We start from the raw sequence: 26,916 nt of genomic DNA, 5'->3' as shown, positions 1-26,916 counted from the left end.
TTGGCTGGGAACCCCAGTGCATCCTTGGGACAAAGGGTGTGCCTGACTTTGGAGCCAAAAGCAGGGGGTCCCAGAGAGAGCAGAGAGAGCCAGTGTGAGTAGCTGTAAGACTGTGAGGTGCAGAGAAGAAGCTGCTGAATCTGGGGAGATTGAGCCCAGCCTGTCCCCTGCCAAGTTGCTGCAAACTCAGAAGGAGAAAGGTGCCACTAGTGAGATTGATCCTGCTGCAGAGCTGCATGTGATCTCTAGTGTGAATTCCTCTGAGAGCCCCCCGGTGAGTGAGCCACCCAAGGGAGGATACTGGCACGGATACAAGTGTGGGGCCCCATACTGAAGACAGGTCTTAACCATTTATCTGCTACGAGGGAGCTGCTGCCAACTTCAAAAGGAGAGGTACTTTTGGGGAATAAGGTAGCGCTACCTGGGGAATAAGAGCTCTGGGGAAGGGACAATCATTTGAGCTGTGTGGTTATTAACCCCTTCCGGAGGATTGGGACTGTGATATTTACCAAGGACTATGGACTCTGGTGAGTAGTTGGACTGTGGGGTCTATTTATCATGGAGTGAAACAATAGCGCTGATGTTGCTCATAGCAACCAATCAAATCTTTGCTTTTGTTTTCGAAGTGTTGAAATCTATTTGCTGATTGGTAGCTCTGGGCAACATCACGGTTACGCTTCACTCCACTTTTTATATCACATGATAAATTGGCCCCATGGTTGCTCAGAATTGTATATTATATTAAAGGAAAACTATACACCCAAATTGAATACTTAAGCAACAGATAGTTTATATCAAATTGAATGACATATTAAAGAATCTTGCCAAACTGAAATATATATTTACATAAATATTGCCCTTTTACATCTCTTGCCTTGAACCACCATTTCGTGACTCTATCTGTGCTGCCTCAGAGATCACCTGACCAGAAATACTACAACACTAACTGTAACAGGAAGAAGTGAGGAAGCAAAAGGCAGAACTCTGTCTGTTAATTGGCTCATGTGACCTTACATGTGGTTTGTATATGTACACAGTGAATCTTACGATCTCAGGGGGCGGCCCTTATTTTTTAAAATGGCAATTTTCTATTTATGATTACCCAATGGCACATACTACTAAAAAAGTATATTATTATGATAATGGTTCATTTACATGAAGCAGGGTTTTACACATGAGCTGTTTTACTCGGTATCTTTTAATAGAGACCTACATTGTTTGGGGGGTATAGTTTTCCTTTAACAGCAGCCCGGTTAGGAAATGTTGTGTTCGTGTTTATTGCTATGTAGCACTGCTGACATTAGGGGGCGCCGCTGTTGCAGGCAGGAGTATTGCACATCGTATGGATTGTGCAGAGCCGGCAGCTTCATATCTTGTTACATATACTGTATAACCAAATGTGCTTGTGAACTGCTGTATTCACATTCGTTATACATTCTATATGAAATAGGTACAATGAGCTGTGTATCATGTAAATGTATTACACTATTTTATACACTATATTATACACTATATTATACACTAGCACAGGATACACAGTAGATAACAGATAAGTACTACTATAGTTTATATAAACAAGCTGCTGTGTAGCCATGGGGGCAGCCATTCAAGCACAGGATACACAGTAGATAACAGATAAGTACTACTATAGTTTATATAAACAAGCTGCTGTGTAGCCATGGGGGCAGCCATTCAAGCACAGGATACACAGTAGATAACACATAAGTACTACTATAGTTTATATAAACAAGCTGCTGTGTAGCCATGGGGACAGCCATTCAAGCACAGGATACACAGTAGATAACAGATAAGTACTACTATAGTTTATATAAACAAGCTGCTGTGTAGCCATGGGGGCAGCCATTCAAGCACAGGATACACAGTAGATAACAGATAAGTACTACTATAGTTTATATAAACAAGCTGCTGTGTAGCCATGGGGGCAGCCATTCAAGCACAGGATACACAGTAGATAACAGATAAGTACTACTATAGTTTATATAAACAAACTGCTGTGTAGCCATGGGGGCAGCCATTCAAGCACAGGATACACAGTAGATAACAGATAAGTACTACTATAGTTTATATAAACAAGCTGCTGTGTAGCCATGGGGGCAGCCATTCAAGCACAGGATACACAGTAGATAACAGATAAGTACTACTATAGTTTATATAAACAAACTGCTGTGTAGCCATGGGGGCAGCCATTCAAGCACAGGATACACAGTAGATAACAGATAAGTACTACTATAGCTGCTGTGTAGCCATGGGGGCAGCCATTCAAGCACAGGATACACAGTAGATAACAGATAAGTACTACTATAGTTTATATAAACAAGCTGCTGTGTAGCCATGGGGGCAGCCATTCAAGCACAGGATACACAGTAGATAACAGATAAGTACTACTATAGTTTATATAAACAAGCTGCTGTGTAGCCATGGGGGCAGCCATTCAAGCACAGGATACACAGTAGATAACAGATAAGTACTACTATAGTTTATATAAACAAGCTGCTGTGTAGCCATGGGGGCAGCCATTCAAGCACAGGATACACAGTAGATAACAGATAAGTACTACTATAGTTTATATAAACAAGCTGCTGTGTAGCCATGGGGGCAGCCATTCAAGCACAGGATACACAGTAGATAACAGATAAGTACTACTATGGCCAGACCAGGGGTGTTTCAGTGTAGAACTGGCCAGACCAGAGGTGAGTGTGTGTCTAATGGCCACTCAAATGTTCCACTATAAGCGGAGGATCTGAGGTTACTCTGGGGGCGACACATTTACCAACCACATTCAGGCCTAAGGGAAATGAAGTGACTCATGTACCGTATGTAACAGTTGCTATGGGACAGACGTTAGTAACACTCAGAGGACATGCTCAATAGGGGCTGAAGGTGCTGCTGCTGAGCAATGTATTAATATTATCATTTACAACAGGTTAGAAACCAGAGAAGTAGGTTCAAGAGCTGATAATGGGAAACAATAGTGTGGGCAAATGCAATTAATTCATATTTGAAATATATGAGATATACAATGTGTATAGTGCAAGGGCCACTGTAATGAGCAAACACCTATTAACCTGTACAGGTGAGGCTCCTCTCATCAGGGTTATTACTGATTATTAGATTTTCTCTGTAACAATCCAGTTCCTCAGTGACTATTATTATTATTATTCTTATCCCCAGGCAACACTAAACACAAGGCACAGAAACAATGGAACCCGCGGGGAGTTGAAGAGACCCAACATTTGTGGCCAATGGAAGACAACAGCCAATGATAATGAATCTCCTGCTTGTCATATAGAGGCCAGTTATTCAGAGAAGTGACCCCGTACGACTGCACCTCTCTCCCTCTGACACGAGTCACGTTCACCCTCCCAGCAGCACCAAACACACGACTCGCTCACACAATCACGTCTCCCTTTTGTTTCATTTTGGAAAAATAATTGAGGATCTGGTGAAACGATCCCAATCAGAGCTTTGTGTGTCACGTAGAGAAGAGACTCGCACAACATTCTGTCTCCAGGAGCTGGATTTCTGCCATACTGTACACAACTGGGGGTCTTCTGTCCAAACCTCTCTCTTATATGCACTATATATATATATTCCTGGGAATAAACTGCTACTTACTGTGCAAGAATCAATGGTACCCTAATGAGTTATTCATTGTGAGAGTTATAGTGCAACTACAGCCTTCCTCCACTAATGCAGCATCATGCAGTGTCCCCTGTCTGGAGTAAAGTGCAGCCCTTACCCCTAGCATTACTAGCTGCACCAATACTACAGGTCATGCCAGTGAGTAGCAGGTGGCTGACATTCCTTACTCAGAAATAGTAGCCAGAGTCTTCCAATAAGTAACAAAAGGTAGGTCAAAGTGCAGAGCAGTGCAAATGTTAATGGGCAACTAAAGTGACTAATGAAATCATGTCCATGGTTTTTCCTGCCAGGGTTGCAGAATTCAGAGCAAGAGCAGACCTTTAGTTTTCTCCTATCTCTAGCCTTGTGATCCAGTTCCTGCAGTTCTGACACTTACCACTGTTGCTTCTCACACACCTGCAAACTCTGCTCTCACTCTCGCTACCTGTACCTGCAGCTCTATTGCAATGCAAGGGAGCACGGCTTTCATCAGCTGGGCCAGAAAGGTACCAGATTGGGGTTTAGAGGTGCATAACTTACAAGGTTTGCTGCTTACACGCACTACATCAGTCATCATGCTTTCACCATACATACACAGGTCAGTGTGTCATTGCGGGTTCATGATATCACACTGTAGTGAAACAATAGAAGGGACGACACACTGCTGGTCACATCTACTGGTTTTAACACTTCCAGCTCCACTTGCAGAAACAAAGAGCACGGAGCCAGATTTACACAGACCCGTGTGTATAATGGAGACTGTTGGACATGAATAGAACTTTGCTGGCACAGACAACAGGCAGTTTAGAGGTTTCCAGTTTATAGTTTAGGGATTAGTAAGGCAGTGTGAGGGTTAAATGAGCAGCAGCCCAGAGACAAGATAGAGTAACAGAAGGGTGTTGGGTTACTACAAGTTGGAAGAAGGAAAGTCAGGGAAAGGGCTTTTAGCAGAACAGCCAAGGGTTGCATTTATTTTGGGATCCTTTCCAAGTCAGGTCTTACCCAGACTCCCTATAGACTTGCCCAGGCCATGCCTTTGTGTCGCAGGATTATACAGACCAGCCAGGGGGACAGGGCATTCTGGGATAGAGGACAGGAACGGGGAAATCCTTCCACAGCTGTTAAACGGGACATAAATAGAGCAAAGTAGTTGCCAAGGAAAATCCCACAATATATTCTGACACTTGCAGCACGAATGGAACAGTAACTGTTGCTGTTGTTTTAGAAACATGGCACAACCTACCAGCAGAAGTGGAATCGGATGCCTGCCAGAGGGATGAGATTATACATATAAGTTTCATCATATTGAAATAAGACATTTTATAAATATAATTGATTAGAAACACTGTGCCATTTCGGAAATAATCAAGTTACTCTTCCCTCTCAGTGTCGGCCTTTATGCAGGAGTCAGAGTCGGATTTTGGGGTTTGTCTTTGGGGTGGGCTCACTTTGCCTAGGAGATGTCTTACAGATCACTCAAATAACCAGAAATCCCACCTCCCTACATGCAGGACTGTGCCAGAGTCAGTTATTTGGTTTGATTTTGGTTGTGCCGGAGTCAGTTATTTGGTTTGATTTTGGTTGTGCTGGAGTCAGTTATTTGGTTTGATTTTGGTTGTGCCGGAGTCAGTTATTTGGTTTGATTTTGGTTGTGCCAGAGTCAGTTATTTGGTTTGATTTTGGTTGTGCCGGAGTCAGTTATTTGGTTTGATTTTGGTTGTGCCGGAGTCAGTTATTTGGTTTGATTTTGGTTTTGCCGGAGTCAGTTATTTGGTTTGATTTTGGTTGTGCCGGAGTATGCTCTAATAGTTGTCCCTCAATTGTGAAAAAAATATTGTCCTTGTTATTCATTGTCTGTTTAAGGGTTACCGTGGGTGACAACCAGCATGGTCTCCTAGTGGTCTTCAACGCCCATTTGGGACCCCCAGAACTTTCTGCTGCAGAACTGATAGAGAACCTGCACCCCTCAGAGTTAAAGGAAACAAAGATGATTTATGTCAATCTCACCCATTGCCTTCTCCTAAATTAGCCCTTGTTCTGCCCTTTGTTTTATAAAAATATTGTGAACCTCAAAGTAAAAGGACGACTTAATATCACCTGGCCCTAGTTTGGACAAAAGCTCTTTCCATTTTGGTCAGATTGGGAGACAAGGCTCCGATGGTGAAAGTCTTTTATTTAGTTCCCTGGCCAAATCAGATCTTTGAGTAGAAAATATAAATGACTTGTCAGGAGATTGGGAGCTGAGGTGGTGGAGGGCACGGTGGGAAACCAGGATCTGACTGGGCTGACGGGACACCGGGAAAAAACCTGATGGGCCCCGTCCCTCAGACCTGCTCCCCCGATCTCCTTAAGAAACAACTGAATTGCCGTGCCGGTGTTTGTTCATACATGCGGAAGTTTGCTATTTGGGAGGACTCTTGGTGTTGCAGCCCCTGAGGGGCCCCCAGTTCTCCAGGCTGACTCCGTATGAAACCAACCAACTTTTTCAGCATATAGGATTTGACTTTGTCAAAATGTATTGATTCCCTTCCATTTATATAGTGGCCCATAAAGTCTTGTTGGTTGGATGATGAGATTTTGTGGATTAGTCTAACACAGTGATCCTCAACCAGTGGCTTGTGAGTAACATGTTGCTCTCCAACCGCTGGTAAGTTGCTCACAGTGGCCTCAAAGCAGGTGATTATTTTTGAATTCCAGGCCTGGAGGCAAGTTTTAGTTGTATAAAAACCAGATGTACTGCCAAACAGAACCTCTTGTAGGCTGTTAGTCCACATAGGGACCAATCACAGCCCTTATTTGGCACCCCAATGAACATTTTGGATGCTTATGTTGCTCTCCAACCTTTATTTACAGTTGAATGTGGCTCATGGGTAAAAAAGTTTGGGGATCCCTGGTCTAACACATTGACATGTTGTGCACCCTGTAGACTAGTCTTCCTGTACTTCAAACACCAAACTCATAAGTTCTGTCCCTTGATGGAATTTCAGCGCTCATGTTGACCGACCCAGTGAAGCAGCATACTTCATTTTCTATTTTTGCTTTATTGTTTGGCTATTTATTTCTGAAATGGAAAAATTCACAGATTGGCCCAAGGATCAGAAGAGAAACCTCAGGGCGCCACGTAGTAGCGATACAAATCACTGCACCTTTCTCCCGACCCCGGCCTGTCTGTCTCCAGGAGCTTGGACTGCATTCCCACAAGCCTCTGCCTGTAACGACATCTCGATGATTGTTATTGCTTCCTGGAGGAAATGGATAATTCGCAAGAGAAATCGTTGGAGTGTTTCAAAGCATATTCAGAAGCACAGACGCCAGCATTGTTTCTGGAAGCCTGGGCCGAGCAAGAGAGATGTGTAGGAGGGATAGTGACAAAGAGAATAATAAAAGTCATACAGGCATGTGCATCTCACTTCTGGATTGTACAATTTTTGGATGTAGACTGCCATGTTAATTTTAACCCACAATGCACTTCTTTCTCCCCGAATTCCAGTTTAGTTGCCGGTGCATGTTAACTTTTGAGCTTGTGTCAATGCACCAATACAGATGCAAATTAATATGCATTCTGATAAACCACATGCAAGTTGCAGCATGTTTCCCCATATTTTGTGTTGTAATTGCATCACTTGCAGCAATTCACTAGGTATGGGCCAGTTGTGGCCTCTTCTTCAGGGATGGATTTACATAGTGTGCGCCCCTAGGTCCACTGCCGTTCATCGCCCCTGTCCCCTTCAGCGGGACAGGAGCAATGGGGATTGGCGCATGGGAAATTTAGAAAATGATTGTATCTCCAGCGTATCCCCAGTGTTTTTGAACCAATGTGGGTTTGGTTGGGCAGCATGCCGCCCCCCTAAATTCCTGCCGCCCTAGGCCCGGGCCTAGGTGGCCTTTCCACAAATCCGGGCCTGCTCTTCTTTTGTTTTCAGGGCCGGACTGATGGTATTTCCATGGGGCTCAGCGCTACTTACAATGGAGCATCTATCAGTATAATTACATTCTAGGCCTTCTGGCTAAGATTAAGTGTAGTATCTGCGGAGAAACACTTCATCCTCTGGCCTAAGCATTATGAAAGTCTGGGGCATTGTGCCCCCTATGGGGGGTGCCCGACTCATGCTGGGTCAAGCACATATGCACTTTGCGGCTTTTATTTTTTTACTCCGGCCTTTTGGCCAATGAGATCATGTTTTTATTTGGCACAGGCATTAGCCTTATGGCACCAAAACACTTATTTTTAGCATTATTCGTGCACTTATTTTTATATGTTTTTACTGCAACTCACGGGTCTTGGTGTGCACTCGAGTCCTTTTGGGCTGTGCCTCCAGGTCAAGGATTTGGATCCCTGGGGGAAGCTTTGGTGGAACCTGGGGTGAAGGGACTAGCCATTAGGCAAAGGAGAGTCTGAAGTCCCTTGCTCCCTGCCTGTGCCTTTTGTTGTGGGGGTCGGGGATATTGGGGCTCACCCTAGGTTCGGTGAAGGTGAGCCCAAAAACTTAAGATGCCATCAGTGCCTTTTGGCTTGGAGCTCTTAGGTGTTTTGGAGCCCATGCCCTTGCGGTAGGACTTTGCACTTTGCGGCACTGTGCTCTCTGGGTGTAACAAACGCACAATCCTGGGATTTAAGAAATAATAAAAAAAAAAAAACCTTTCTGAATTGCCTCAATGCACACTCACTTCTGCAGCCAAACTAGCACTTTTCTATTTTCACTGGTTTCTAGTATATAAGCAGTTTTAGGTGGGATTTCAGCTCAATATGTATCTCTAGAGGTCAGTGTGCCTGGCTATGTACTTGGTTAACCCTAGGGTTGCTGACTTTCATCTGAGCCACAAGTCTGGCATTAGCAGCCTAATATCTCAGACACTGCCAATTATAGATAATGAATGGGAATTAGAGAAGCACTCTGAGTAAGTTTATGTGAAGTTGATGATTGTACAATAAATGCGGAAAGTATTCACCCTGAATCAGTGGTACAGGCTGATACATTAGATAGGTACAAGGAAGGGTCGGATGCTTTATTCACCAGTAGCTCCTCCCAGCAGACAGGAGGGAGCCAATGAGATTAGAGGAGGGAAAGGGGTGTTACAGGGAGAGCTGGGAAGTGAATCAGTTGTACAGGCTGATACATTAGATAAGTACAAGGAAGGGTCGGATGCTTTATTCACCAGTAGCTCCTCCCAGCAGACAGGAGGGAGCCAATGAGATTAGAGGAGGGAAAGGGGTGTTACAGGGAGAGCTGGGAAGTGAATCAGTGGTACAGGCTGATACATTAGATAGGTACAAGGAAGGGTCGGATGCTTTATTCACCAGTAGCTCCTCCCAGCAGACAGGAGGGAGCCAATGAGATTAGAGGAGGGAAAGGGGTGTTACAAGGAGAGCTGGGAAGTGAATCAGTGGTACAGGCTGATACATTAGATAGGTACAAGGAAGGGTCGGATGCTTTATTCACCAGTAGCTCCTCCCAGCAGACAGGAGGGAGCCAATGAGATTAGAGGAGGGAAAGGGGTGTTACAGGGAGAGCTGGGAAGTGAATCAGGGGTACAGGCAGATACATTAGATAGGTATAAGGAAGGGTCAGATGCTTTATTCACCAGTAGCTCCTCCCAGCAGACAGGAGGGAGCCAATGAGATTAGAGGAGGGAAAGGGGTGTTACAGGGAGAGCTGGGAAGTGAATCAGGGGTACAGGCTGATACATTAGATAGGTACAAGGAAGGGTCGGATGCTTTATTCACCAGTAGCTCCTCCAGCAGACAGGAGGGAGCCAATGAGATTAGAGGAGGGAAAGGGGTGTTACAGGGAGAGCTGGGAAGTGAATCAGGGGTACAGGCTGATACATTAGATAGGTACAAGGAAGGGTCGGATGCTTTATTCACCAGTAGCTCCTCCCAGCAGACAGGAGGGAGCCAATGAGATTAGAGGAGGGAAAGGGGTGTTACAGGGAGAGCTGGGAAGTGAATCAGGGGTACAGGCTGATACATTAGATAGGTACAAGGAAGGGTCGGATGATTTATTCACCAGTAGCTCCTCCCAGCAGACAGGAGGGAGCCAATGAGATTAGAGGAGGGAAAGGGGTGTTACAGGGAGAGCTGGGAAGTGAATCAGGGGTACAGGCTGATACATTAGATAGGTACAAGGAAGGGTCGGATGCTTTATTCACCATTAGCTCCTCCCAGCAGACAGGAGGGAGCCAATGAGATTAGAGGAGGGAAAGGGGTGTTACAGGGAGAGCTGGGAAGTGAATCAGGGGTACAGGCTGATACATTAGATAGGTACAAGGAAGGGTCGGATGCTTTATTCACCAGTAGCTCCTCCCAGCAGACAGGAGGGAGCCAATGAGATTAGAGGAGGGAAAGGGGTGTTACAGGGAGAGCTGGGAAGTGAATCAGGGGTACAGGCTGATACATTAGATAGGTACAAGGAAGGGTCGGATGCTTTATTCACCAGTAGCTCCTCCCAGCAGACAGGAGGGAGCCAATGAGATTAGAGGAGGGAAAGGGGTGTTACAGGGAGAGCTGGGAAGTGAATCAGGGGTACAGGCTGATACATTAGATAGGTATAAGAAGGGGTTGGATGGTGTTTAGCAAGTGAGGGAATACAGGGATATGGGAGAGAGCTCATAGTACAAGTTGATCCAGGGACTGGTCCCATTGCCATTTTGGAGTCAGGAATGAATTTTTCCCCCTCTGAGGCAAATTGGAGAGGTTTTTTTTGCCTTCCTCTGGATCAACTGGCAGTTAGGCAGGTTAAAAAAAAGTAAAAAGGTTGAACTTGATGGACGAGTGACTTTTTTCAACCTTACTTACTATGTTACAATCCAAATATAGAGGTATATTCCCACAAGAGTCCTTTATAAAGCAGCACAGAGGGCTGAGAGAATGAGGGGCTGCTCAGGTGTGAGTCGGATTGGCCTTACCTGTAATAAAAAGGTGGTGTCTGGGGGTAGGTTCTCTGCTATGGAGCTGTGCTGTGGAACTCATTACGCTGAGTGGAACAGTAAGTAGTTTGGGAAAAAAGAAGTGCTCTGCTAGACAGTCAACTGAGCAGGGATAGACTAGGATGGTGGGACACCTGGAAAAACCTGATGGGCCCTGATGGCCCAGACCTGAACCCCATTGGCGCTCCCCCAGGCCCCTGATCTTCCTCCCCCAGGCAGCTGTAGGGGAGTGTGAGCCCTGCACCCACCAGGCAGACCCTGTGCCTGACACTAGTAAATGAGGTTTGTTCCTATAGAGGCAGATTTCGGGGAAACAAGGACTAATATCTGCCCCCTAAAGACTTGGCAGTGAGGTACAAGCTGCTGCCCAGAGATCACGGGGAATTCTCAAAGCCCTGTGTCACTTACATTTGCTTCTATGGAATCCATTTGCCCCAAGTGGGAGAGTGAGAAAGGGCAGGTTCTTTGCCAGAAAGGCTGCTACTTCTTTCCTTTTCTGAGGAATCACAAGTGTTTATTTTGTGAATGAAACGTGATGCCCCCCCCCCGTGTTTATTTGCAGAAGAGACAGAAGAGCCACAAGCAGCAGTTACAGGTTAAACTGTCAGGTAACAGCCCAGGGGAGCAGTGCAGGGGACTTGCTTCTCTTTCCAGGAAAGTTCACTCTTTATCTTTAAATCGTTACATACTGGGGTTTTGTAACTCGCTTCCATGGCCTTCTACATAAGAGAACTAAATATACAAAAAAGGAACCAGTATGTGCAGTGTATTAAATGCGTTAGACGAGCTTATCACTATGTACGGTGGGCTCGGGTGCACAAGCCCCAGACCTTCAGCAAATGGATCAAACACCAGGAGACATCAAAAGAGACCTGGACCCACAGAGTAGTAGTAAAAGATTATAATCTTACATTTTATTCTCCAAGAACCAAGGCCTGACGCGTTTCATGTCTACCAAGGACACTTGGTCACAGGCTTATGACTAAGTGTCCTTGGTAGACACAAAATGCATCAGGTCTTGGTTCTTAATTATGGAGAATAAAATGTAAGCTTTTAATCTTTTACAATATGACTTTGGCTCTACTACTTTGTGGGTCCAGGCTTGTGCCGGACCCATAAGAGAACTAGCAAGGGACAGACTGGTACAAAGTGTAAGCTCCAGGGCTGCAGATCCCAGTAATAGCCTGTGGGTAGCCTGATGTGCAGCATGGGGGTGCAATGTATGAGGGTGCAATGTATGGGGATACAATGTATGGGGGTGCAATGTATGAGGGTGCAATGTATGGGGATACAATGTATGGGGGTGCAATGTATGAGGGTACAATGTATGGGGGTACAATGTATGGGGGTGCAATGTATGAGGGTACAATGTATGGGGGTACAATGTATGGGGGTACAATGTATGAGGGTGCAATGCATGGGGGTGCAATGTATGGGGGTGCAATGCATGGGGGTACAATGTATGAGGGTACAATGTATGCAGGTGCAATGTATGGGGGTACAATGTATGAGGGTACAATGTATGGGGGTGCAATGTATGGGGGTGCAATGCATGGGGGTACAATGTATGGGGGTGCAATGTATGGGGGTGCAATGCATGGGGGTGCAATGTATGGGGGTACAATGTATGAGGGTACAATGTATGCAGGTGCAATGTATGGGGGTACAATGTATGGGGGTACAATGCATGGGGGTGCAATGCATGGGGGTGCAATGTATGGGGGTGCAATGTATGGGGGTGCAATGTATGAGGGTACAATGTATGGGGGTACAATGTATGGGGGTACAATGTATGAGGGTACAATGTATGGGGGTACAATGTATGAGGGTGCAATGCATGGGGGTGCAATGTATGGGGGTGCAATGTATGGGGGTACAATGTATGAGGGTACAATGTATGGGGGTACAATGTATGAGGGTGCAATGCATGGGGGTGCAATGTATGGGGGTACAATGTATGAGGGTACAATGTATGAGGGTACAATGTATGGGGGTGCAAAGCTGAGCACTACTGCCTTGTACCACTGAGGTTCTAAGTTCAATTCTAGCCAGAGCATTGTCTGCAAGGACTTTGTATGCTTTGACTGTGTGGCTTAACTCCCACGCTCCAAAAACAGACAGATGGGTCAATGGCCTCCTAATAAAAGTCACCACAGTGTGAAAGTGATAGGTGAGTAGATTGTATGATCCCGGGGCAGGGGTCTATGTATAATCTGTGCCAGCTCCGTATAAAACTGCACAAAGTCAATGTTCCAGACTAACAAGGAGCAGATGAGATAAAACAAAAAATCCAACCTTATTGCATCCCAGTGTCTCTGGTTCAGCTCAGAAATAGAGTTTTCCCGTGTCTTTTCCCCAGACTGGTTTTCTTCACTGGATCTTGCGCTGCCGATGTCGGACATAAAACACCAGGTTGGATTTAGCAATCCCAGTACCACAGAGACAGGTGGGTTGTGTTTGGAGGTGAAACCATCTCTCTACACTGGGAAGAAACAAACGAGTTCATTAAAGGGACAGCAACCCCCATTTCTCAGCAGGAGTACAATGAATAAAGCTTCACAAACTTACTGCCTGTTAATGTGATTAGGAATTATGATTAGTTTCTTTTTTTCATTATACAAAACAGGGCAAAATCTGAAACTGGTTCATAGGCACACAAACAAAATCCAGTCCACTGAGAAGCCTTCTATATAAGCCCTACCTTCACCCAGCTGCAGCCTTTGTTAAAGGATATGTAAACCCTCCCCACAAAAATGTAATCAGTGAAAAGCCTCTTTGAAATCTTTAGATAACTGCCACTCTGGTTATTAAAAGGTTAAAAGTAAGACTGCAACATCCCCTTAATCACTTAGAAATCCTTCTCCTCCTCTAACCCACGCTGCCCCCTCCCTCAGAAAATTGCTTTGGCTCATGAGCATGCTCAGTTCTTCTCAGGTCAGATTACTAAACACACCCTCCAGTCTAACAGCCAATGAAGATATAGCATTGCTGGTTCCCATAGAAACTAGCTGTCTGATCTTATTTTTTCCTCTACTGAGCTCAGCTTAACCATTTGTGTGCTCAACCCCAGCAGAACTTTTTATCAAAGTATGTTGTGCCTGTGTAAACCTGTACATTGCATGAACTTTACAGCATATATGTCCTGTTTGCACATGTTAATGTTACTGATGTGTCAGAGGGAAAATGGCCGCCAGGTGAAAGCTGCGCTGCCAAATGAAGGGGTATATGCTGTAGAAATGATGTGGCTTGGGTGGGGAAGATTTGCCCAACTTATATACATGATAGGAAAATGTAGGCTTTACATGTCCTTTAAAGGGGTTGTTCACCTTTGAGATAACTGTTAGTATGATGTAGAGAGTGATATTCTGAGACAATTTGCCATCTGTTTTCACTTTTTATTATTGAAGGTTTTTTGAGTTATTTAGCTTTTTATTCAGCGGCTCTTCAATTTGCATTTTAAGAAATCTGGTAACTAGGGCCCAAATTCCCCTAGCAACCATGCATTGATTTGAATAAAAGACTGGAATATGAATAAGAGAGGCCTAAATAGAAGGATCAGTAATAAAAAGTAACAATAACAATACATTTGTAGCCTCACAGAACATTTGCTTTTTAGAAGGGGTCAGCGACGCCCATTTGAAAGCTGCCGAAGAAAAAGGCAAATAACTATAAAAATATATAAAAAACAAATAATGAAAACCAATTGAAATGTTGCTTAGAATTGGCCACAGTACATGGATATTGGTCAGGATTGGGGGCCACCATACATGTATCAATAATCGTGCAATAGAATTGGCATGTGCATGGCCTGCTTTAATGTACTGGAAGTGAGTCTGTTAGAGCAGAAGTCTGTCCCTGTTCTATATTGTATGTATCAAGCCCAGAATACAGACTGACTGCCGGCATCTATACGGGTGCCTCTAGCACCACCGTGCAGGATACACTCACTCCATTTTTTATATATATATTTTTTAAAATATACTTTTAGCCATTTTCAGGCTTGGATGGGTGAGAAAATACAGTGTTTCCAAAACGATTCTCATTGTACTGATACTGATCCAGCAGCAGGACACCCGCCCAAACATAAGGGAAACATATATATTACTCATGGCACATTATGTTTCAGAACCTTTTAGGTTTGATAACTATTTATTTGACAAACTGTCAGATTTCTTTGTCCAGCACGTGGGAGTCAGGATTGGGTCAGGTGATAGCGCTCAGTGGTGCTGCTGGGTTGTGCCAAACACTATCACCTTGCTGAGCAGAGTTGTGATTGACTGGGGAACTATCTGCAGGGAATCCCAGTTCAGTATTTGTTATTATATCAGCTCCAATATAATATAATGTAAATGTGAGACTGTTATGATATGAGCAGATATGCTATAGAATAGTCTCACCTTGAGGAGCCCTCAGCAGGGGTTATATTGTCCCTTATTTAATCATTAAACACCTCTCCCCTAACCCCCAGCATGTTTTTTCCTGCAGTGACAGCGCTGGATCCTATAACCACAACTGTGAGCCAGTCACGTATCTGCACAGTGACACATGGGGGTTGTATTTACATGGGGGGACGGGACTTATCTACTGCAAATATGTTCCCTGGCACATCATACAAAACTGTCTCTGATTCCAACCTGGGGCACTGCCTGCAACTTGCTCATTCCTCTAGCACCTCATATATATATATATATACATATAGATAATAGAAACAAATACAAAACCCTTTCATTTATATACAGGAGAGAGAGGCTGTGGGATTGACAGTTAGATTTTATCTATCGATCTGTCATCTACCACTAGACTGTAAGCTCTATGGGGCAGGGACCTCCTTCCTATTGTGTCTCTTACCACATATCACTTAATCTCTGTGTCCTTATATGAGCTCTGTGTATATTTATTATTTGACTTGCCCTCCCTGTGTGTACTTTTATATATTATACTTTTATTTATATTCTACATTTTAATTTATATTGTACCTTTATATATTGAACTGTTATTTATATTGTACTTTTATATTGTACATTTATATATTGCATAGCTCCTTAACAGTGCTTTACCAATAGTTATATATCCATACATCTATTATCTATCTTTATTATTTATATTTCTATTTATATGATTTATGTATATATAGATAATGTATCTATCTATCTATCTATCTATCTATCTATCTATCTATCTATCTATCTATCTATCTATCTATCTATCTATCTCTCTATCTATCTATTATCTACCTGTCTGTCTATCATCTGTCTGTCTGCCTGTCTGTCTGTCTATCTATCTATTATCTGTTATATATCTATCTATCATTTATCATCAATCCATCTATTTCTGCCTGAATTTACTGGTCAATGAATGTAGGTTCTGTCTATCCATATATATATATATATACAGTATAGCAAATAGGGTGTATGAGCCGCACACCCTGAATATATTGGAGACGTGGGTGCTTATGCATAAGAAGTAGATACGAAGTGCAAAGTGATGGCACTCACAGGATTATAAGCAAAATGCAGACAAAAGGTGTCAAAAAAAGAAACAAAAAGATAAAAGGTTTATTCATCCCATTCCATTTCTTTTTTTTGACACCTTTTGTCTGCATTTTGCTTATAATCACTTTGCACTTTGTATATAGATATAGATATATACCTGTATCAGCTTTTATTTAGCTGCCCTGTTTTCTATGTGTCTGTCTGTACAGCTGTCGGTGTGTCTGCAAGTCTGTCTGTCTGTGCAGCTGAGGATGATTGTTTATATGAGTGTTTATAGCAGGCGCTAGTGTGGATGGAGTGGAAGCCTTTGGGGCTGACGTGATAAGTTTCGCATCGTCTCCTTCCGCCAGGATGGCTTTTTCTTAAGGAAGGAAAATGAGGAAATCCCCCTTTCCCGTCCTGTGTCTCAGTCAAATATGAATTGGACTCAGTGCTGAAAAGCTCAGCTCCCTCCAACCCTTTACTCTCCTAATTCCAATCTGCTGGTGAAACATTAACTGCGTCTGTCTGTCCCACATGGCTCTCTCCCCATCCAGACCCACAAACTCACGGCTCTGCTAAACCCCTGTAATGTCATCCAATGGACTTCTTCTGGGGTTCAGCTCTCGTACATTATAGGGGGGACGACTGAACTTGCTGCTTTCTCTCAGCCAAACTGGATTTGTACCAGCCGGGCACCATCCTCTTCACTTCACTGGATTATTGTACAGTTTAATGCCATGGAAAATGCAAGTCTCCTACATTTGAAGATTTGGATATGGGTGTGACTGGTAGGTCATTATTTGTATTTACTCAATGTAACTGTCATTTACTTCTCATGCGTCACTACCAGGAGCCTTTTATATACCTGCAAACTCACCTTACAGCCAAGCCAGGGACACATGTAGTACCTACTATATACATATATATATATATATATACACACATGCGGTACATACTATATAGTTTATATATACACACATACAGTACATACTATATACATATACACACACACACACACATACAGAACATACTATATACTATATGGGCATAACATGGGCTGTAGTCTGATGCACCTGATCCAGTGCAGGTTCTGTTAGTAACAACTGCCCCATATACACTTCCCCACACTCACCAGCTCCTTGTCTGGGAATGTGATACAACTGCACTTCTTACAGCTGCACTGACTGCACATATTCAACTGTAACTCTCTACCAACAGTGCAGCCCCCAAATAACATTTATATCAACTTTCCCTGAACCCCCCATCACTATGTGTCCTGCTCCAAATCTGATTTATTGACCTTACACATCACATGGCCCTGCAAAAACATATCTACTCACTACCATTATACAGAGTTGAGAGATCATCAGTAGGGTATAGATACTCAGTACTGTTATACAGAGAGGAGAGATCAGTATCAGGAGAGATACTCAGTATGTATACAGAGAGGAGAGTCAGTTCGCGGAGAGGATACTCAGTACTGGTTTTAGTACAGAGGGAAAGATCCCACGCTATCAGGCGAGAGATCTCAAGTACTGTTATACACAGAGAGGAGAGATTCAGTATCAGAGAGAGATACTCAGATACTGTTATACAGTGAGAGGAGAGCTAGTATCAGGGAGAGATACTCAGTACTGTTTGAGGTACACGAGAAAGGGGAGAATCAGTATACAGAGGAGAGATACTCAGTACGTGTTATAACAGAGAGGAAGATCAGTATCAGGACAGATCTCAGTCTGTTATAGGCAAGCAGAGAGGCAGAGATCAAGTATCAGGGAGAGATAACTCAGTACTGTTATGCAAGAGGAGGAGAGATTACACCGTTACCAGGAGAGATGCTCTACTGTTATAGCACCGCCCGCAGAGGAGGGAAGATCAGTACTCAGGAGAGATACTCAGTAGCTGTTATATGACAGAGAGGGAGAGATCAGTATCAGAGGAGAGATACGTCAGTACTGTGGTTATACAAGAGAGAGGATGGCAATCAGTTATTCCAGGAAGATAACTCAGTACTGGTTATAGCTGACCTGTCGGCAGAAGAGAGATCAGTATACTTGAGGAGAGCTACTCAGTGATGGTGTATACCGTATCCGGACGGGCGAGAGAGGGAGTGAGTATCAAGTATAGGGAGATACTGCAGTACTGTTATACAGAGAGGAGAGATCAGTATCGAGGAGAGGATACTCAGGTACTGTTTATACAGAGAGGAGAGACTCAGTATCAGAGGGAGATACTAGTGAACTGGTTATTAAAGGCATACATCGCAGAGAGGAGAGAAATCAGTATCAGAGGAGAGATACTCAGCTACTGGTAATACAGAGAGGAGAGATCAAGTATCGAGAGGCAGAGATAGCTCAGTACTGTTATAATATTGCAGAGAGGGGAGATCAGTATCAGGAGAGATTAACTCGTACTGTTATAACAGAGAGGAGAGATCAGTATCAGGAGAGATACTTCAGTACTGTTATACCAAGGAAGAGTGTATGCGATCAAAGCTATCAGAGAAGAGATACTCAGTACGCTGTTATAAATGAGAAGTAGACAGAGAGGCGAGATCGAGGTGAGTGTTCAGGAGAGATACTGCAGTACTGTTATATCAGAGATGGGGAGATCAAGTCTCGAGAGAGAGATACTCAGTACTGAGTTTATAGCAGAGAGGAGGAGATCAGTATGCAGAGGAGAGATCACTCAGTGTACTGTTATAACAGAGAGGAGAAGAGTCAGTATCAGGAGAGATTACTTCACAGTACTGTTATATCGGATCAGAGAGGAGAGATCATAGTATAGGAGAGCGATACTTAAGTACTGTTATAGAAACAGAGAGGAGAAGATCAGTAATCAGAGGAGAGATACTCAGATACTGCGTTTATATCAGAGAGGGGCAATCAAGTAAATCAGGTAAGAGAAATACTCAGTACTGTTAATCACAGAGAGGGAGAGATCACGTATCAGGAGAGAACTGCAGTAACTGTTATAATCAGAGAGGAGAAGGATCAGTATCAGAGGAGAGATACTCAGTTACTGTTATACCAGAGAGGAGAGCATCAGATTATGCGCAGGAGTAATACTCAGCGTACGTGTTAGTAAATCAAGAAGCAGGTAGAGGAGAGATCAGTATCCAGAGGAGAGATACTGCAGTAGCTTGTGATTGGATCGAGTTGATAAGCAGAGAGGGGAGATCAAAGTATCAGGAGAGAATTACTGCAGTACTGTTTATTAACAGAGAGGAGAGATCAGTATCAGGAGAGTATACTTGGCAGTGACTGTTATACAAGAGCAGGAGAGATTCAGTATGCAGGAGGAGAGATACTCAGCTGAGCTGAGTTATAATGATGCAGAGAGAGAGATCAGTACTCAGAGAGAGATACTCAGTACTCGTTTATGACATGAGGAGGGGAGATCAGTATCTCAGAGGAGAGATTACTCAGCTACTGTTATACGGACAGAGAGGAAGAGATCAGTATCAGATGGAGAGTGAATAAGCTCAGTACTGTATAGAGACAACAGAGGAGGAGAGATCCAGTATCAGGAGAGATACTCAGCTACTAGTTATAAAATACTGTTCAGGAGAGGAGAGATCAGTATCAGGAGAGATAAGCTCAGTACTGTTATAATTCAGAGAGGGGTAAGAATCAGTATCAGGAAGAGATACTTCAGTACTGTTTATTAGGAGATTAGAATGTGACGCTCAGGCGTCAGTCGCGAGTCAGAGAAGAGGAGGAGATCGAGTATGCATGGAGAGGAGTACTCACGTTACTGGCGTTTATAGCAGAGAGGAGAGATCAGTATCATAGCAGAGATACCGAGTAACTGTTATAGCACAGATGAGGGGGATCAGTATCGCAGGAGAGATACCTCAGTACTGTTATACAAGAGAGGAGAGATTCATAATCACGAGGGAGAGATGATTCAGTACTGTTATACAGAAGCGGAGAGATGCAGGTATCAGAGTGAGAAGATTACTGCAGTACTGTTTATAACAAGAGGGAGAAGATGCAAGTGATCAGAGAGAGACTACTCAGTTACTGTTATACAGAAGAGATATGAGATCGAGTTATCAGAGGAGAGATTGTACTCAGTTAGGCTATATAAGGGTTATACGCTTGACAGAGAGGAGAGATCATGTAATCAAGAGGAGAGAACTCACGTACTGGTGTTATAAATCTCAGAGAGGGGAGTAAGTCAGTATCAGGAGAAGATTACTCAGTTACTAGTTATATCAGAGAGGAGAGATCAAGTAATCCGAGGAGAGATACTGCTCAGTACTGTTATACAGAGAAGGAGAGATCAGTATCAGGGAGAGATACTCAGTACTGATTATACCAGAAGAGGAGAGATCAGGAGAGATACTCAGTTACTGTTATAACAGAGATGGAGAGATGCAGTATCAGAGGAGAGATACGTTCAGTACTGTTGATATAGAGGGGAGTATCAGTATCGAGAGAGGAGTACTTCATTACTAGTTATACAGAGAAAGGAGATCAGTATTCCAGAGGAGAAGATACTGCAGTACTGGTTATACAGAGAGGAGAGATCAGTATCAGTGAGAGATACTCAGTAATGTTTATATGGACAGAGAGGAAGAAGATCAGTAATCAGAAGGGAGAGATACTCAGTAGCTGTTATAGACAGGAGACGAGTATCAGTAATCAGGAGAGAACTACTCAGTACTGGTTATACAGAGAAGGAGAGAATCAGTAATGCAGGAGAGATACTACAGTTAACTGTTTATATTGCCGGCAGAGAGGAGAGATCAGTATCAGGAGAGATACTCAGTACTGTTATACAGACGAGGAGCAGATCAGTATGCAGGAAGATACTCAGTACTCGTTTATACCGTGAGGGCAGAAGATCGTATCAGGGAGAATACTCAGTATGTTATACGTGTTTTATGACAGAGAGGAGAGATAGGTAATTCAGAGGAGAGATACTCATAACTGTTGATCCGACATGAGAGGAGAGATTCATATCAGGAGAAGATACTCAGTACTGTTATAAGAGCAAGATGAGGAGAGATCAGTATCAGAGGAGAGATCTCCAGTACTGGGGTTATATAAGCGGTTGAGTTCAGAATTGAGGCAGAGATCGATTCAGGGAAGGAGAGATATCTCAGTACTGTTTATATGTACATGAGAGGAGAGATCAGTATCAGAGGAGAGATACTCAGTACTGTTATACAACGCATACAGAGAGGAGAGATCAGTATCATGGAAAGATACTCAGTGACTGTTATGAGCCCACGAGAGGAGAGATCAGTTATCAGAGGAATGAGAATACTGCAGTAACTGTTATAACAGGAGAGGAGAGATTCAGTATCAGGAGAGATATCAAGTACTGTTATACAGAGAGGAGAGATCAGTATACAGAGGAGGATCACTCAGGTACTGGTTATAACTAGACAGAGAGGAGATGATCAGTTATCGAAGGAGAGATACTCGTTACTGTTATATTCGTGTGGAATACGCGACTGGAGTTAATGTACGTGTATGGGGCGGGGGTGCAGGAGGCTGAGGAAGATCCAAGAGAGGAGGAGATCTACAGGTAGATAGGAAGAGGAGGAGAGATACTTCATGTACTGTTATACGTCGAGCACTGAAGGACGAGAGAGGGAGTAGATCAGTATCAGAGGAAGGGAGGATACTCAGTACTGTTATTAGCAGAGAAGGGGAATAGTAATCAGGAGAGATAACTCAGTAACTGTTTAAGACAGAGAGGGAGAATCAGGTATGCATGAGTAGATACTCAGTACGTTATAAGAACAGAGAGGAGAGATCAGTATCAGAGGAGAGTATATCAGGGTGTATCTGTATGAAAGCAGAGAGGAGAGAGTAGTATATCACCAGAGGAGAGATACTCAGTACTGTTTAATACAAGAGAAGGAGAGATCAGTATCAGGAGAGCATACCTCAGATACTGTTAGTGACAGAGAGGAGAGAGATCCAGTATCAGGAGGAGTACCCTCAGTAAACGTGTGTTATATGCAGAGAGGGGCATCAGTATCAGAGGAGAGAATAGCTCAGTACTGTGTTATATTCACGTGCAGAGATGAGGAGACTCAGTATCAGGAGAGATACTCAGTATACTGTTATACAGAGAAGGAAGTATCACGTATCAGGAGCGATACTTCAGTAACTGGTTATATTATGTAACGAGAGAAGAGATGCAGTTATCAGAGGAGAGATACGCTTCAGTACTGTTATCAAGAATCTGTCCGGGCTGACACACGAGAGGAGAGATGCAGCTATCAGGGAGAGTAATACTTACAGTAACTGTTATATCAGAGATAGGAGAGATCGTATCAAGAGGAGAGATATCTCGTACTGTTTCAGCGAGAGGTAGAAGATCAGTATCAGATGGAGAGATACTCAGTACTGTTATACCAGAGAGGAAGAGATAGTATCGAGAGGAGAGATACTTCAGTACTGTTATAAGGCGTCAGAGAAGGAGAGATCAGTATCCAGAGGCAGAAGATACTCAGTACTGTTATACAGAGAGGAGATCTAGTATGCAGAGGAGAGATATCTCAGTACTAGTTATATCAGAGAGGAGAGATCAGTATCAGAAGGAGAGATACTCAGTACTGTTATAACAGAGAGGGAGAATCAGTATCAGAGGAGAGATATCTGCAGTACTGGTTAATATCAGAGAGGAGAGATCAGTATCCAGAAGGAGAGATTAACTCAGATTACTGTTATGGTCAGAGCAGGAGAGATCGTATCAGAGGAGAGAATACTCAGTAACTGTTTTATAAGGTCAGCAGAGAGGAGAGATCAGTATCAGGAGAGATACTCAGTACTGTTATAAGCAGAGAGGAGAGATCAGTAATCAGGAAGATACTCCCAGTACTGGTTTATAATCAATGTCAGAGAGGAGAGATCAGTATCAAGAGGAGAGATACTCAGTAACTGTTATACAGAGGAGGAGAGTCAGTATCAGAGGAGAGAGATACTCAGTCAACTGTTATACAACGTCCGAGAGGAGAAGATCAGTAATCAGAGGTAGAAGTACTAAGTACTGTTATATCGACAGAGAGGAGAGATCAGTAATCGAAGGAGAGATACTCAGTACTGGTTATACAGAGAGGAGAGATCAGTATCAGGGAGAGATACTCAGTATGGTTATACAGAAGAGGAGAGTATTCCAGTATCAGAGGAGAGATTACTCAGTACTGTTATAACAGAGAAGGAGAGATCAGTATCAGAGGAGAGATACTCAGTACTGTTATAACCAGAGAGGAGAGATCAGTATTCAGAGGAGAGATACTCATGGTACTAGGTATACAGAGAGGGAGAGATCAGTATCAGAGGAGAGATACTCAGTACTGTGTTATATCCAGAGAGGAGAATCGAGTAATCAGAGGAGAGATACTCGTACTGTTAATACACGAGAGGGAGAGATCAGTATCAGGAGAGATATTCAGTAGCTGTTATATGGCAGAGAGGAGAGATCAGTATCGAGAGGAGAGATACTCATACTGTTTATATCTACGGCATTCAGAGAAGGAGAGATCAGTATCAAGGAGAGATACTCAGTACTAGTTATAGTATCAGAGAGGAGAAGATCAGGTATCAGAGTGAGAGAAGATACTCAGACTGTTATACACAAGAGGAGAGATCAGTATGCAGGAGGAGATTTACTGCAGCTACTGTTATAACGATCCAGAGAGGAGAGATCAGTATCAGAAGGAGAGAGATACTCAGTACTTGTTATAATCGTGCAGAGAGGAGAGATCAGTATCAGAGAGTACTCAGTACTGTTATTATAAGAGTCCAGAGAGGAGGAGATGCCAGTAGTCACGGAGATGATACTCAGTACTGTTATAGCACAGAGAGGAGAGATAGTATCAAGGAGGATACTCTAGTATTGTATATAGACGTAGATCAGAGAGGAGAGATCAGTATCAGGAGAGATACTCATACGTTAATATATGCAGAGAGGAGAGATCAGTATCAGAGGAGAGATACCTCAGTACTGGTTATATATGAGCTGATCAGAGAGGAGAGATCAGTATCAAAGGAGAGATACTCAAGTACCTGTTATAAAGGTACTCAGAGGAGGGAGAGATCAGTAATTCAGAGGAGAGATAACTCAGTACTGTTATATTGATGGTGTTGCATGAGAGGAGAGATCAGGTATCAGGAAGATACTCAATGTGCTGTTATATTCACCATAAGGCTCAGAGAGGAGAGGATAGTATCCAGAGGAGAGATACTCAGTACTGTTTTTATACTAAGGGAGGAGCACACTCAGCTCATCAGGAGAGATAATGCTCAGTACTGTTATACAGAGAGGAGAGATCAGTATCAGGAGAGATACTCAGTACTGTTATACCAGAGAGGAGAGATCAGTATTCAGGAGAGATACTCAGTACTGTTATACATACAGAGAGGAGAGCAGTAATTACGAGAAGGAGAGATGACTCAGTACTGTTATAATTGTAAAAGAAACCGAGACAGAGGGAGAGATCAGTATCAGAGGAGAGATACTCAGTCTTGTTATACAGATGAGGAGAGATCAGTATCAGAATAGCGAGAGATACTCAGTACTGTATAAAGCAGAGGGAGAGATCAGTATCAGGAGAGATACTCAGTTAGTTGTATAAATCACATGTGAGAGGAGAGATCAGTATCAGAGGAGAGATACTTCAGTACTGTATACCAGAGAGGAGAGGATCCAGTATCAGAGGAGAAGATACTTCAGTAGCTGGTTATATTACAGATGAGGAGAGATCAGTATCAGAGGAGAGATTACTCAAGTACTGTTATACAGAGAGGAGAGATTCAGTATCAGAGGGAGTACTCAGTACTGTTATACAGAGAGGAGAGATCAGTTATTCAGAGGAGAGATACTCCAGTACTGTTTATACAGAGGTAGGGAGAGATCAGTTATCAGCGGAGAGATACTCAGGTACCTGTTATACAGAGAGGAGAGATCAGTATCAGGAGAGATACTAGTACTGTTATAAACAGAGAAGGAGAGATCAGTTATCAGAGGAGAGATACTCAGTACTGTTGATAACAAGAGAGGAGAGAATCAGTATCAGAGGAGAGATACTCAGTACTCGTTATGACAGAGAGGAGACGTATCAGTATCAGAGGAGAAGATACTCAGTACTGTTATACACGAGAGGAGAGATCAGTATCAGAGGAGAGATACTCAGTTACTGCTTATACATGAGAGGAGAGATCAGTAGGCAGAGAGAGATACTGCAGTATGTTATACAGAGAGGAGGAGATCAGTATCAGAGGAGAGATACTCAGTACTTGTTATACAGAGGAGGAGATCAGATATCAGAGGAGAGATTTACTTCCATTACTGTTATACAGAGAGAGAGAGATCAGTATCAGAGGAGAGATACTCCAGTACTGTTTATACAGAGAGGAGATGATCAGTTATCAGGGAGAGATACTAAGTACTGTTATTACAGAGAGGATGTATGACTCAGTATCAGCGAGAGATACTCAGTACTTGTATACAGAGAGGAGAGATCAGTATCAGGAGAGATACTCAGTACTGTTATACAGAGAGGAGAGATCAGTATCAGAGGAGAGATACTCAGTACTGTTATACAGAGAGGAGAGATCAGTATCAGGAGTGACATCTCATCCTTTCTTTTACTTTTCCCTTACAAGTACCATCTCTTCCTCTCCTCCACGTTGTCCCCCTTCTTGCTGCCCCCCACTTTCAATGTACAATTCTCTCTATTGCCTCAGTCTGCCCTTTAGTATCTTGTGTTAAGTCTGTGAGTCCTGTGTTACTCTTGCACGGTGTCACTCAGTGTTGGATATAAGATATATATGTGTCAGTAGTGAGTAGGAATTCAGAGCAGAGGACACTTCAGTCTCATGGTCGACACGTGCTGCCCTTGTAAGAAATATCTCTACATTGTGCTGAGTAACTGACACAATAATAAATACCTGCTTGTCACATTTCCTCTTCCTGACCCCCTCGCTCCCTGCTGCACATACTGTAACTGCACATAGCTGCACATAGCTGCACATAACTGCACATAACTGCACATAGCTGCACATAACTGCACATAGCTGCACATAACTGCACATAACTGCACATGGCTGCACATAACTGCACATACTGTAACTGCACATAGCTGCACATAGCTGCACATAGCTGTACATGGCTGCACATAGCTGCACATAACTGCACATACTGTAACTGCACATAGCTGCACATAACTGCACATACTGTAACTGCACATAGCTGCACATAACTGCACATACTGTAACTGCACATAGCTGCACATAACTCACATGGCTGCACATACTGTAACTGCACATAACTGCACATAACTGCACATAGCTGCACATAACTGCACATGGCTGCACATACTGTAACTGCACATAACTGCACATAGCTGCACATAACTGCACATAGCTGCACATACTGTAACTGCACATAACTGCACATAACTGCACATACTGTAACTGCACATAGCTGCACATAACTGCACATACTGTAACTGCACATAGCTGCACATAACTCACATGGCTGCACATACTGTAACTGCACATAACTGCACATAGCTGCACATAACTGCACATGGCTGCACATACTGTAACTGCACATAACTGCACATAACTGCACATAGCTGCACATACTGTAACTGCACATACTGGAATTGCACATAACTGCACATAGCTGCATATACTGTAACTGCACATAGTTGCACATAACTGCACATAGCTGTACATAGCTGCACATAACTGCACATAGCTGCACATAACTGCACATAACTGCACATAGCTGCACATAACTGCACATAGCTGCATATAGCTGCACATAACTGCACATAACTGCACATAGCTGCACATAGCTGCACATGGCTGCACATGGCTGCACATAACTGCAGATAGCT

The 26,916-nt window shown here is 43.3% G+C and overlaps 1 protein-coding gene and 2 long non-coding RNA genes across 3 annotated transcripts in view; 2 read left to right on the top strand and 1 right to left on the bottom strand.

Moving 5' to 3' along the window:
• Nucleotides 1-215: 215 nt before the first annotated feature.
• On the top strand, nt 216-3,646 carry LOC108711831. The gene is made up of 2 exons (XR_001934947.2): nt 216-393; nt 3,193-3,646. It is a non-coding gene; the product is annotated as an uncharacterized LOC108711831 (long non-coding RNA).
• A 664-nt stretch (nt 3,647-4,310) lies between these two features.
• The window catches only part of LOC121401676, a 54,042-nt gene continuing 31,436 nt past the window's right edge, over nt 4,311-26,916 (bottom strand). Inside the window, exons 3-4 of the long non-coding RNA XR_005966424.1 lie at nt 12,865-13,051; nt 4,311-4,907 (exon numbers count right to left, since the gene is read on the bottom strand). This is a non-coding gene — a long non-coding RNA (uncharacterized LOC121401676). The remainder of the gene's footprint in view (nt 4,908-12,864; nt 13,052-26,916) is intronic.
• epo.L (erythropoietin L homeolog) overlaps nt 16,615-26,916 on the top strand; it is a 30,193-nt gene continuing 19,891 nt past the window's right edge. Inside the window, exon 1 of the mRNA XM_018253908.2 lies at nt 16,615-16,831. Within this exon, the coding sequence (XP_018109397.2) occupies nt 16,819-16,831 (13 nt within the window). The 5' untranslated portion in view covers nt 16,615-16,818. The remainder of the gene's footprint in view (nt 16,832-26,916) is intronic.

Source organism: Xenopus laevis, chromosome 3L (assembly GCF_017654675.1).
Source record: "Xenopus laevis strain J_2021 chromosome 3L, Xenopus_laevis_v10.1, whole genome shotgun sequence".
Classification (NCBI taxonomy): Eukaryota; Metazoa; Chordata; class Amphibia; order Anura; family Pipidae; genus Xenopus; species Xenopus laevis.
Note: the sequence above shows the minus strand (reverse complement) of the source record. Positions and strands in the feature narration are given on the sequence as shown.